We start from the raw sequence: 14,652 nt of genomic DNA on the forward strand, positions 1-14,652 counted from the left end.
TTTGAATCATCACTCTATGTATATTGGTTACCGAGATATTGTAAGTAGTAAACACAGAACACTCTGTCCCCCATGTTATCCTTATGGGAAAAATAACATTCTATATCTCAGTTATTTTTTAACGTATCTTAATACAACTTGGTATGTGATTTCACCTAGTTGAGCTACTTGATAATTACTATAAAATATTTATATTTTACATTTACACGACAGCAAACCTACATACTCATTTCCCATGTTATTCGTATCGCGAATTTTTATGCATGATTATTTATGAACATTGTACTGTACTTTCTCAGCTTTTCCTTGCTTTACAGCTTTAGACCTTTTCGGGAGTTTTCAGGACTCAGATTTACTGAAAACTTGTAGGAATTATATGATACATTTATTATTCTCAGAACCGTTTACAAAAACTATTGACAAATGACTTCTACTTCGAAACCCCATAGACCAGCGCAATCTATTAGGCGGTCCCTTGACCTCTTGGTCGATCGGCTCGAGACCCCTCTGTCCTGGGTTCCCCACGTTGGTTCTCCGTAGCGACTCACAGAAATCCTATCGACACGGCTCCTGCAGTCCTCCAACTGGCTCCGTCTCGGAAAATACTGAGTGGGTTACTATCCTAAACGCAGCAGCTACAGTCGGTTTTGCCCGTTCCGTTGGCAGATGCAGACTGCCGTCTCTCCCAGACAACTCTTTCTCTTCTTAAATAGTGGAGGTGGGCCTCTTCATCCCCCTCCAGACGGATCCATGGTCCCGGGAGGCAGCTTTTTTGGCCACCGGGGACTTAAACTGAAATAAAACGGATGCCGGGGCTCAACACGCCAAACAGCTGCACCGGGCTCAACACGCCTCTAGTGCAGGGTGTACCGAACTCAACACGCGTCGAGTGCGAAGTGTACCGGGCTCAGCACGCCTCTAGTACTGGGGTGTACCGGGCTCAGCACGCCTCTAGTGCGGGGGTGCCAGGGCTCAACACGCTTCTAGTGCATACCCCACCGGTGGCTCCTACCGACGGGGTCGGGCCCGGAGCACAAAAGACGTCAAACCCTATATGAAAATTATTAGAAAAATGTAAACTCAAAAGAACAAAAACAACACATTAATAAGGATTTTATCACGTTTCTTATTCAACAATTGCGACAAATTGCTATCAGATATCTTTTCGGTTATCAGTCTGACCAACCCAGGAAAAAAATATTTCCCAAAATAAAATTACTAATATTCATAAAACCCCCGTTGCAGTAGACCTGCATACTTAGTGAATTTCAAATGCTTAGATAATTAATTATTAAGCTCAATGTCAAGTTTTTGTCAACATATGTTCATAAATAATCATGCATAAAAATTCGCGATACGAATAACATGGGAAATGAGTATGTAGGTTTGCTGTCGTGTAAATGTAAAATATAAATATTTTATAGTAATTATCAAGTAGCTCAACTAGGTGAAATCACATACCAAGTTGTATTAAGATACGTTAAAAAATAACTGAGATATAGAATGTTATTTTTCCCATAAGGATAACATGGGGGACAGAGTGTTCTGTGTTTACTACTTACAATATCTCGGTAACCAATATACATAGAGTGATGATTCAAAATACTAAATTGTTCACCTTTTAAAGCTGGATTCAACGGTGGAAAGTAAATTTTGATTATTTTAATTTTTCCAAATGATAAATGCAAAAATCCATTTTGTGGGGCGTAAAAAATTAATATTTTCTAAAATACAAAGAAACCGTTGGTTTAACCGCTAAAGATGTAATAACCTTTTTTATAGATAATGATTAGACCTTTCAAATAAGATGTCATACGTCAAAATCGGTTACGCGGTTTACGAGATATGCGACATTATTGTTATTGGCCGAGCGGCCATTTTGATGACGTCACTGCCCGTGACCTAATTATTTTAAAGCTTGCCTCCCGGCTGATTTTCACTCTTTTACATGTATTTAGTCGATTCCTAAAGTATGGTGCTGGTCTCCGGAAGTGAAAGATTAATAGGTAATATGTTGCTTGTTCCACGCACTATGAGTCCAGGGTTACGTTTGATGACTACTTCACAATGCAAACTACAAACACACTATCCTACAATACATACCTACACTATCATTTACAATATCTGTCTGATAGAAGTAGACAGAAACAGCTACACTAGTATGTGATATTCAGGAGGAAAAAACAGGAGAACGTTAGTAGTAGTGCAAAAGCAATCTTCTTTTGTATATTAGGCCATAAAGATTATTTAAAAAGCCTACATAAGTATTTCAGTTAAATTATTGACTTGTTCTCGTCACTTAAAGTGCTGAAAAATGCCTTTTGTTTTTACAAAATTATCCCTCTCTCCTGTTTTTTGATTATGACAGGTGATACTGTGTATCTATTTAGAACTCAAACCTTTAATGTTATTAGCTGTTTTCTGAGTGATGTATTTCTTTTAACACTCAATACTAACCATAATTATTGATGCTTTTCAGTGTGGCTGAAAGACCATAACCCGACGGAGGCGACGCTTAATAAGGCAATCGAGGAGTTTACATTCTCGTGTGCTGGATACTGTGTGGCCACTTACGTTCTAGGTGTGGCGGACAGACACAGTGACAACATCATGGTCAAAAAGACGGGCCAGGTACTGTAAACATATTTAACTCTAATCTTATCTTTTAAAGAGTCTAAAATAATATAGCCTACAGCTTGTTGTTAACTGTTTAACAAATACATGGTTGGTGCTTGGTGAGCAATTTTACATCTGCAACTACAAACCTTAGCTATCCTGTCAATAAATCAAATTCACCAATACCCAGAATTTTTATGGATCCAGATTTCAGTTATTAGGCTATCAATATCAATTAATTAATGAAGCTATCTAACAGAAGGTTGACAATAATTATAGGAACAAGCGTTTTAACAGTTTCCTAAAAAAAACATAAAAATCTCTATGACATTGACAAACACAAAATACAAGGTAAGAAGAAAAATCTCATCAGAGGCATTCATCAGACTAACTTAAATACCATATAAAATGTTTTATTTTACTCTAGCAAAGACAGTTGTTTTGAAAACGTGCGTAATGGTACTAAAGTAGTTATTCTTATCCCTAAGGTAAAAATTTAACTCTGAAGTGGAGGACATGAGCTGTCATTTTTCTTCATTATAAAATTTGTTCTTTGTTTATCCCAGGAAAAATAGTTCCAATTACTGTACTAACTATTTGATCATGTGGAGTATTATGTACAAGAATATGAATAAATTTTAGTAACACATGACACAAATATGATATTTTGTCCGTGTTAGAGACCTCATCAGAAGGGAGAAAAATGAAGACTGGCAGTTTTGAACTGTAACTGCCAGTCATATTTTCTCCCTTCTGATAAAGTTTTATTTTCGTGTTACTAAAGCTAATCTGGACTCTATCTACCAGTGAAACTAGCTGATTCCTATCCCTGTACATAATACTCCTAATCAGCCAATAAGCTTTTCCGTAATTTTTAACCTATTTGATCATTTGGTTGTATAATTTTGTATGTGTATATAGTTATCATTGTGTCATGTAGTATTTTTCACTGCAATAAGTACCACAATAACAACATATCACTGTTTTAGACAACCATCTTTTAATATTACTAGTGTCCCTGTTGCTCGAATTCGAGCAATTGCTAAGTATTACAGGTGTTATTTTAAAACGAATAACAGTCATAATTTCTGATGACTTTATAAGATTTGACTCAAAGAATATGGAATGCTTAAGATGTACCGGTCCGGTATATAACAGATTATATCAATTTATCCTGGCTCTCTCGCTTTTTTCCATTGTAATATTACGCCAACCCAAGTTCAAATAGTAAATATTTCATTTCAACCAAGTCAGTAAATGTTTGTAGCAAACTGTCAAATTATCAAACTTATTGACTGTTTACAATTAACATATGTTCTTCTTCTCACTTTTAATTTCTGACAACAGCTGGAGTTTCATAACACTTTTTGTTTCCCATGTTAATCTTATGGAGGAATACGAAACTTTAAAGGGCCCCAGGGCCTCACTCTCTAATTATTTCCCTAAATAGAAGGTTTCCTGCACAACTTCACGTTACGCTCTTTCCAATGACACCAAAAACATGCCAATCGGTTCAGTAGTCTCGGAGGAGTAGTTGTCACAAAAATCCTGCTTGCGTATTAAATAAGTAATAGATTTATAACATTTGTGGGAAATTATCTTTTTTTATTTAAAAAAATCCTAGCTCCAGCATAGGATAGTTTTAGCGAACTTTCCATATAGGGAATAAACTATTTTGCATTAATTCAGTCTTGGCCCAGAGGCTGGGGCTTTATATTTATAATTTAAATAAAATCCATTGGTGATTGATGGAATTTGAATCGGTAACCTTGGGGACGGAAGTTCTGTGCTCTACCACTAAATCAGCTCGCTCCCCTGCTGTTTGTGCTGGGAACTGATCATGAATGTTTTTGGTGAAAAATGCACTTTGATTTAAATTTTGGGACTCGATTCTTCATAAGATTCTGGCACAAGATGTTTAACTTTTAACATGACATTACTTTTCTTCACTATAAACATTACAACTTATCCATGCCTTTCTGTTTGTCAGCTGTTTCACATAGACTTTGGCCATATCCTGGGGCACTTCAAGGAAAAATTTGGGTTTCGGAGGGAGAGAGTGCCCTTTGTTCTCACCCATGATTTTGTCTACGTTATCAACAAAGGACAGAACAAGAAAGAGGCCTTGGAGTTTCAGACGTTCCAGCAAACTTGTGAACGGGTATGATATATTTTTACAAATATAGTCAAGTCAAAATATACTTAATTTGATGGCAAAATCCAATTACTTTTTTAACGATCCTTTTCTTTGAAACTAAATTGATTATTCAGTAATTTAACTATGCTTACTTTTATCATGTTTCCCGTATCGTATAAAAACAATCCAAATTGTAAAAAAAATTATTTTGGTAAACACACATAGTTAGAATAAGCATTAAGTATCAAAATGCCTGATTCAAGGTGCAAGTTAAAAATAATCCACCTATACTTTCAACTTTTACTTTATTACTCCCCTATTTATTTGAATAACTCCTTTAGCTCTAGTATTAAAATTGATTTAAGTATTCTTATCAAATTTTTCATAATCTTAAAAACAAACTAAAAAAACTCCATTCTTATTTAACTAGTTTTGGGTGAGCAAGAAAAAAGGTAGCGAAATGACAAGCAACTTACAGGAAGTGCATTGTTTTCCTCAATATATCAAGAATTAATTTTAGGTTGGCTTCTCACTGTCTGTTTTAAAACTTAATAACTGTAAACTAACTTGATTTTTTTATTTTATTCTGTTTGCTAATCTCATACAAAGTCAGTATGCTGTTTGGGAATCAGTAATCCAATAATTGGCTAGTGTCAATTGTTAGAACATAGCTAAAACTGTGATGTAATGTTGTTGCAGGCTTTCTTGATCTTGAGGAAGCATGGTTGTCTGATTCTGTCTCTATTTGCAATGATGATCTCCACTGGCCTGCCTGAGTTATCATCAGAGAAGGATCTTAACTACCTTAGAGATACTTTGGTAAAGTTTAACTTATAAACTCTTTTAGCTGTCTTTTGAAATTGCTATTATCGAATGGAATTGAATATTGATTACTACCATTTAGCCTTTGTTAATTTTATGTGAAATTTACCTTTATTACCCCACATTTTAAAGGGATTATGTTATGATTTGTAATTTTACTATGTTTTAACTATAAGAATTTATATAATGAGACAATACTGTAGGTATCAGATGGATACCTGTATCCCTCTGTAGACTGACTTCATCGTGATGTTCGCTAGAGTAGTTGGGGGTTTCAAACTGTTTGATTATTGGTTGTTGTAATTTCTAAATCTTGACTTAAACACAGTATTGTTCTGAATTCTAACTTCAAGTAATAGCTTTCTTGATTGATAAAAACAAATAAATATTTACTTTATAATAATATTGAATCAAAATTTACATTTTGGCTGTTTAAAAATATTTTCTATACTTTATCGTACTAAACTTCCCTAAAGCTTTTAAATAGTTTTACCTACGACCTTTAAAAAAAAACCGTTTCAGTTCAGTTCAGAATTGAAAAGTTTCACATAACAGCACTGTTTCCTTACATAACAGCATAGTTATACTTATCAATACGTGTAACGAACCAATGAGGTACAAGGGTTGAGAGAGAAAAAGTAAAATTGTAATGCTTTGAACTTCAGCTAATCAGCTGTTTACCAATTTAATTGTTAACGATTGGTCCAATTAGTGATTGGTGCAATGAGTCATTACATCAATGTCAGTGGCAATGAGAGGTTATAAACGAAATCATAACCTCTCTTAGAAGTTTTGAGTAGTGATTATTTGTAATAAAAAACTGGTCGTAGGTAAAGTAGTGTACGCAACTCACGTAAATACTAAATAGTGTTAACGACACTCGTACAAGTTTTTAAGGCACTCGCCAGGGCTTGTACCTTAAATTTTCTACTCTTGTCGTTAACATTATCTTTTTCGCGATCGTTGCGTAAACTACTACAACATTTATACAAACTCTTTGACAATCGCTTTTCTAGGTGCTGGACATGTCGGAACAAGAGGCTTTGTCACACTTCAAGTCCAAGTTTGACGAAGCGTTGTGCAACTCGTGGAAAACTTCGCTCAACTGGGCGTCTCACAACCTGGCGAAGAACAACAAGCAATGACGTCCGGACACGGCTAGACTGCTGTACTCGCTCACTGGTGCTGTCTAACCCTAACCTAACTTTCCACAAGCTGCAGTAGGAAATTCATTGGTAAAGTATTAAGTATTGGAATCATGTCAGTACTGTTGACCTTGGATAGAACTAGACTTTTCATTCCCATTCAGTTGTAGTTTTGAAAAAAAAATGAACAATGTTGAATTGAGCTATCAACAGAGTGAAATTAGGTAAATGTTTGATTTCTGTTGTGTATGCCATCTTTTGAACCAACTTAAAACGAGTGGACACGTTAAGATATGTTCTTCAGCTTTAATGCTGACTGGGAGGTTATTGTAGATTTCCTACCCAGACACAATAGCAAAGGTTTATTAAGAGCCGTTCTATTCACAGGAAATTGCAGATCGCTTCTGTGTCGAGTGTTGTATTGGTGGCTATGTAAATTAAAACCAGTTCTTCATACTTTATTTTTACAAAATACATCGTTGAGAAATGTAAACCGCATAAATTGTAATTACAACAGTAACTCACTCTAAAGGTGGCTCATTCATCTACGTTCTTATCTAATTGCAAATTGTTGAATCATTTGGTCCATGTAGATTAGATGTACTTCAGTATCCACAAGTCAATGGTAAAGGGTATTTTCACAACTGTAATCCTAAATGTTGGTAAAGTGTAAGACTTTACCAGACATTGTAGTGGTGGACAATTTTCTTGTTGGAAAGAAAGATGTATTGCGATTAAGGAATTCAACTTGAGACGAGAATGTCCCTAACAAAGAACACTGGAATGTGGAACCTAAAGAATTAAAGACTATGTAATTCATTAAGCCTTTAAGAATGATTAGGAAACTCTAAGGCTGAAATAGTCTGATGATGTAGATGATTTAACATAAGCTATGCGGTATTTTACTAAATGATCGCCCTAAGCTTAATCGCTCGTATGTAATTAATAGTCAAATTGATTAATAGTTAAATGTTAAGAAATCGTTATACTACCAGTGCCAGCATCAATGTGTGTAAAATAGTCTACTTCTTTTTATTGTTTTTTAATTTTGGTTTTTAATCGTGTGTATGTCTTATGATCATCTCAATTTTGTTAGAGAATAATGTTTTCCTTTTAATCATTTTAAAATAGAATCTAATATTTTAACATTGAATCATGTAATTTATTTTATTTATTCAACAAGATCATATTTTTTATTACTATACTGTACATAATACATTTTATCATTTGAGTTAAATTTTAATTTTATTTTATAGGAAATATTTTTTTATGTATACACTTGTTATAAACATATTTTATCCAGATGACAAAAAAATGTGATTTTTCTTTAAGAAAGGTTTTACAATTACTTTCTTTGTGGTTTATGAACTACATTTTAACTATTTTAAGCTTTTAAATCAAAGATTAATAGTTTAATTCTAATTGAAAAGAATCACTGTACAGTTGTCAGTAGAAGTAAGTAATGTGTACATATTAGAGCTAAGGTAAGACTAAGCAATACGACTGTGTGCAATACCTTAGTGTATATGAGTATATAATAATTATATAGTGTAATGGACACTAACAGTAATCTACTTCTATGACAGTTGTGTAATTTTTATTGTTTGTTGTCAACACTATTCATAGGCTATTCAGACTTTTGTCCAGGGCTATTGAGATTTCTTGGGAAACCTAACTGTATTTTTAATGGAACAAACTAATTCGGTTTACTTTGTTTGTTTCAATTAGACAGTATGCAGTCTATGGATACAAAATTTGTAAAATAACAAATGCTGTAAATCTATTCCTGGATGTGAAGTTACTAATCGTCGTAAATCTACTCACACTTCTGATGTGCCCAAACCAATATTCAAACCACCAAAACCTTGAAAAGTAGATCGTGCCAACATTCATGAGCAACATTAGTGATCATGGCGACGTTGTAACCAGTTCTCAAGATCATAACAACATCTTTGATTGTACTTCTTAAGCTCAGTAAAATTGTCACACTAGTATGCTAACTTTCTTGCTTGAATTACGATAAAAAAAATAGAACACCGGCAATGACTGAACGCTCAGTCATTGCTATTGGTAGAAATTAATTAACAGTTAAAATTTATTAATACTTTAGAAAATGCATAGACTTTTCCCAGTCATTAAAATTCATCAACAAATCCCAGTTTCCAAGTTTGCTGGTCACTCTGGATTGTAATAAATTTAATTCTGTTAAATTACAAACTGCAATGCTTGTCTCAGAGCATTCAATTTCATTTAACTTAAGATTTGCTGATAAAACGGAAACAGACAAAATTTCCATCCCAATTAACCTATACTTACCTACCTCTTAAATTACAATTACAAATCGTAACTTTCACCTTTTACAATTTCTTGTATATAACCAACATATTTTCACCATATTAGTACTTGCTTGTACCTTTACGTGGACAATGTTTGGATGCCAAGGATAGTGTTGACAACTGTTCCTAGATTAGTTTAGTTCCTAGAAGGAGAGAGTGCAATTACAATATTCTCTCAGACAATCTAAAATATTTTATTTATCCTGTAAATAGTTTTACTTTATATGTTTGTTCTTTTCTAAAGAACCAATTTAAAAACCAATTGTTACCACAAAAAATCTCTTTTGTGCTTCAATAAAGATGTGATCCTTTAAAAACTCGTGCATTTGGGTTTATAAAAAACATGATCAGAAAAAAATGCAAGTTTATAGGATGTAATTCCTATAAATTTTCAATCCCCATTAACTCAGCGCCGTTGGTGCTCCATGTAACAAGGATTCAATTTTATATTTTTTATTGGTATCTTTAAATTTATTTCTTTGATTCATCCTAAAACATTTAAAAGCAGTTTCTCCTCAAAATTGTTCACATTAAAGACGAGGGTCAGATAAATTACTAACATACTATATTAAAGAGTTCCATGTACAGTAGGCAGTCGATGATCCTAAATAATAGGGACTAGGGTTGTTCGGATAGCGGATTTTTTCAGATTGGTCATTAAGAGTAAAAATGAGATACCGGTACATAATTTTAATCTCTTTTGATAACATTAAAGTACAATATGAATTTTTTACTGGTTTAAATCCTCCCATGATTTTGGCAAAACACAAAAACATATATTGCAGTCTCGGTGACAGCAGCTATCGTCTCCTGCCATTTCGGCATCTCCCATTAATATACGTTGGGTATGAACATATTTACTGGGCTTTGGATAATTGGGGCTCTACTGTAGTTGATAACACAGAAGAAGATCACAAAACATACAACTTAATATGTAACCAAGAAGTCTTCCTCAGACTAGAGATATTCTAAGTGAATTACTGTAAGCCTATGTGTTGTATCTGCCCCTTCAATGCTTTTTAAGTCAAATATTTTTTTCTCCAAGCTAATCTTCCAAATTCATTCAAAAACTGTAATTGTCCCTTTTTTAAGTTTAACAGATTTCAATTCTGTTTTTAAAACCTCCTAGGTAGTTATAGGTTTTTTTAAGTCTAGTTCCCCAAATATTACCTAATGGTTATTACAATTTTTTTACACGTTCAATGCGGTTGCGCGATACCCGGCCGCCCCCGGTGGCGGGAACAGCTAATGTGCTGCGTGGATGAATGTGTGAAAACGTTTAAATCTAGTTTCAAACGTTAGTGTTGACAAATGAGAGGCATATACTGTGTCCCAGTCATTGTGGACGTAGTTTTACAAGAACCTAGTAAATAACAGGGATCAGCACTAAACAATACTGCTAGCTGGCCCTCAGTATTGCCAAATGGAGTGAAAAATCAGGGGCGAAGGACCCGGATACACCATAAGAAAATACCACAAAAAAGCGGTCAAGCACAATTAATTATGAGGTTAGGTTCCTTCCACAATGCTACAGTAAATTCATTATCATTATTAAATTGCATGTCATTACATCCAAGCTTAAACCCCACACTATAATAAATAATTTGTAACAACCCCTACCATTGATTAAATAGTCAGATCTGAAAACGAATTTACCAGATTGAAGTATAAAACTGGCACAATAAGCAGCAAGCGAAACAACGTCTCACGGCAGAGACTAACCTTGCATTGGAACAATAGTTTTTAAATGGCGCTTTTACAAGTACACTCGTCGCATTTAATTTTCTCATTGAATTGTTAACTCTGTTACGAATATCCAAATCTGAAATATCTTAAATTTAATTGATAGTGGTTTTATTGAAGAGAATATTTTAGATCTCCTGGTTATATTTTAGGTAAAAAATGTATGTTTTTAAAAATTAAGAATGGTTTAATTTTTTGTTCATTACAGTAATACTTTTATCTTTATGCTATGGTTATAACTATCCTAATAAATCAATGTTGTATGTTACAGTTTAAATAGATTTTAAAACATTCAATATAACTTGCTAGAGTATTTAACTGACTGTGTGCTCTTTTAAAAGAAAACTCAACTGCCATATTCAAGTATTGTAAAAAAAAACTGTTTTTATTATAATCAACCTTGCATTGATAATTGATATATTAACATTATCAATTTTTTGACTGTACACATTCTCACATATTTTTACATAATGTTAGATACAAGCTCAAGATATAAGCTGCCGCGCTGCCATTTACTCATAACAAGTATTTATTAATTTTCAAATTGTATACGTTAGGGTCACAAGTTCTGAGGATTTCAATAACAATTTCAGGAATTTGATCAAGTATTTCATTATTAGAGGACTTTTACTTTTGAACTTTTATCTATAAAATGCATACGTTGTAGGTACATTTTCTGATCCTATCTTATATTTTTTTTAATATTTAACCATATAGTTTTTTTTGTTCAGGTGAGATTTTGTAAATTGTAAAAGATCTCTAAAATTTTTATTTAAATTGCCGCTACTGTTAAACCAAGTGAGAATGCTGTAACCCCTAGGTCTAGCCTGAAGTAATGTGAAAAACAGTCTGGGCTCGTGCCCAGCGTAATAGGACAAAAAAAAAACAACAACAAAACTTTTAAACCAAGGAGGAGCGAGCTGGTCTAGTGATTAGAGCGCGGGACTGAAGTCCCTGAGGTCCCGGGTTCAAATCCCGCCTAATCACCAATGGATTTTATCCAAGTGATAGTGCCGCAACCCCTAGGTCTGGCCTGAAGTAAGCTGCAAAACAATCCCAGGCTCGTGCCTAGCGTCTTAGGACAAAAAATAAATTGTTGAACCAAGGCAGGGATGTCATGGGTTTGCATTCAGATGCCACCACTGTGAAACCAAGGCAGGGATGTCATGGGTTTGCATTCAGATGCCACCACTGTGAAACAAAGGCAGGGATGTCATGGTTTTGCGCTCAGGTGCCACCACTGTGAAACCAAGGCAGGGATGTCATGGTTTTGCGCTCAGGTGCCACCACTGTGAAACCAAGGCAGTGATGTCATGGGTTTGCGCTCAGGTGCCACCACTGTGAAACCAAGGCAGTGATGTCATGGTTTTGCGCTCAGGTGCCACCACTGTGAAACCAAGGCAGGGATGTCATGGTTTTGCGCTCAGGTGCCACCACTGTGAAACCAAGGCAGTGATGTCATGGGTTTGCGTTCAGATGCCACCACTGTGAAACCAAGGCAGGGATGTCATGGTTTTGCGTTCAGATGCCACCACTGTGAAACCAAGGCAGGGATGTCATGGTTTTGCGCTCAGATGCTACCACTGTGAAACCAAGGCAGGGATGTCATGGTTTTGCGTTCAGATGCCACCACTGTGAAACCAAGGCAGGGATGTCATGGGTTTGCGTTCAGATGCCACCACTGTGAAACCAAGGCAGGGATGTCATGGTTTTGCGTTCAGATGCCACCACTGTGAAACCAAGGCAGTGATGTCATGGGTTTGCGCTCAGGTGCCACCACTGTGAAACCAAGGCAGTGATGTCATGGGTTTGCGTTCAGATGCCACCACTGTGAAACCAAGGCAGGGATGTCATGGTTTTGCGCTCAGGTGCCACCACTGTGAAACCAAGGCAGGGATGTCATGGGTTTGCGCTCAGGTGCCACCACTGTGAAACCAAGGCAGTGATGTCATGGTTTTGCGCTCAGGTGCCACCACTGTGAAACCAAGGCAGGGATGTCATGGTTTTGCGCTCAGGTGCCACCACTGTGAAACCAAGGCAGTGATGTCATGGGTTTGCGTTCAGATGCCACCACTGTGAAACCAAGGCAGGGATGTCATGGTTTTGCGCTCAGGTGCCACCACTGTGAAACCAAGGCAGTGATGTCATGGGTTTGCGCTGAGGTGTTGCCACTGTGAAACCAAGGCAGCGATGTCATGGTTTTGCGCTCAGGTGCCACCACTGTGAAACCAAGGCAGCGATGTCATGGGTTTGCACTCAGGTGCCACCACTGTGAAACCAAGGCAGCGATGTCATGGATTTGCGCTCAGGTGCCACAATTGTGAAACTAAGGCAGGGATGGCTTGGGTTCGCGCTTAGGTGCCGCCTCCTAAATTTTACCAGTACAGTTCATTCTTGTACTATAACAGCTCTATGGTTTCATGTGTCCTTAATATCTTGCAGATACAGTAAAACAACTAACTTGACAGTTTGTGGACCCCAAGGCTGTCGAGTTTAGGGGTTGTCGAGTTATTCAGAACATAAATGAATATTAATCTATATCTATAAAAGAGGAAGTAGGTCTGTAAGTATGTATGTATATACCCTATGGACTCTGAAACTGCTCAACAGATTGAAATGAAACTTTCAGACATTATTAAGCATTGTTCAAGGATGGTTTTGGTGCAGATCCGTCATAAGGGCTCTTCCCCAGAAGGTTTTAAGGGGTCTAATGTCAGAAAATTAATTCATAAGAGACCAATCTATACATATAAATTTACCACTGACATGAGTATTTTTACATTTTGAGTTAACTACTTTCAAAGAAATTTAGAATATTTAACAATTAAAACTAAACATTCTGAACAAAATGCCTGAAAAGCCAATGACTAGCTAGACTTGCACCATGTCAGCTGTTGGATGTCGAGTTAGCGAGGTTTTACTGTACATGCAATATCAATGGAATATCTGTAGAGAAATTGACTGTAGATAGTAGTTTTTTAATAGCATGTACAAAACAATTCTGCAATTATGCCCTCTCTTAAAAGTGTATATGTTAATAATATTTTACAATCTAGTTAATATTTTTAATGTCTTTCTTAAAGACTGAATCACTCGTGGTAAAATTTCATAACCAGTGGAATACAACTAAACATGATATTAGTCAAATTTTGGAAATTATTTTTGTAGGTAACCTAATTTATATTTAAGGTTGTCAATGATGTTATATACTGGTATTTTTAATTTACATTAGGTTTATTTATTGTTTTGAGGTATAATTTATTTTTTAAATACAAATGGTTAAATGTATTGTATTGAGCTGTTATTTAATAAAATTAAAGTGTTATTTTATTTTCTGATCACATAATCAATGTATAAAATAATAATTATAATAAAAGTAAGTTTGAATAATAATTTGTATGGATATATTTTTATTCCTTCTATATATATACTTCATACTTTTCTCTTTATCGTTGACCAGTATTACTGGATAGATGACGTCAATACTATTTCTAAAATTGAAAACATATATTTACCAAAGTACTTGTAAATTTAAATAACATTTTCTTGGATTTAGATTGAATTTGGGCGGCAGGTCACTTATTGAAGAGTAGTCGGCTTCTAGATATTGATTGAGTATGTGGAAGGGGTTGTTCTTAAGCAAAGTCCCAATTTTACTTTCAAATGTATTCTAGGTCTTTGGTGGCAGCGGGGAGTAAGTTGAAAAATGTCATAGCCAAGACATGGTAGCAGGACCGCTTATTTAACCAGGGGTATTTAACAGGACCGCTTACATAAATGAGCCCAGGTGCGCAAGAGGTTTTAGGTTTGTTGGGGAAAATGGGTAGAGAAAATTCCCCACACGGTGGTGGAG

The 14,652-nt window shown here is 35.3% G+C and overlaps 1 protein-coding gene across 2 annotated transcripts in view; it reads left to right on the top strand.

Moving 5' to 3' along the window:
• LOC129002982 (phosphatidylinositol 4,5-bisphosphate 3-kinase catalytic subunit delta isoform) overlaps nt 1-10,924 on the top strand; it is a 35,672-nt gene extending 24,748 nt beyond the window's left edge. For both annotated transcript variants that reach the window (XM_054431140.1, XM_054431141.1), the window contains exons 16-19: nt 2,480-2,631; nt 4,607-4,777; nt 5,453-5,572; nt 6,592-10,924. In XM_054431140.1, coding sequence (XP_054287115.1) covers nt 2,480-2,631; nt 4,607-4,777; nt 5,453-5,572; nt 6,592-6,720 — 572 coding nt within the window. In that variant the 3' untranslated portion in view covers nt 6,721-10,924. The remainder of the gene's footprint in view (nt 1-2,479; nt 2,632-4,606; nt 4,778-5,452; nt 5,573-6,591) is intronic.
• The last annotated feature ends 3,728 nt before the right edge of the window (nt 10,925-14,652 follow it).

The sequence above is a fragment of the Macrosteles quadrilineatus genome, unplaced genomic scaffold (genome assembly GCF_028750875.1).
Source record: "Macrosteles quadrilineatus isolate MER2022 unplaced genomic scaffold, UCM_ALF_1.0 Scaffold_9__3_contigs__length_116548681, whole genome shotgun sequence".
NCBI classification, from domain to species: Eukaryota; Metazoa; Arthropoda; class Insecta; order Hemiptera; family Cicadellidae; genus Macrosteles; species Macrosteles quadrilineatus.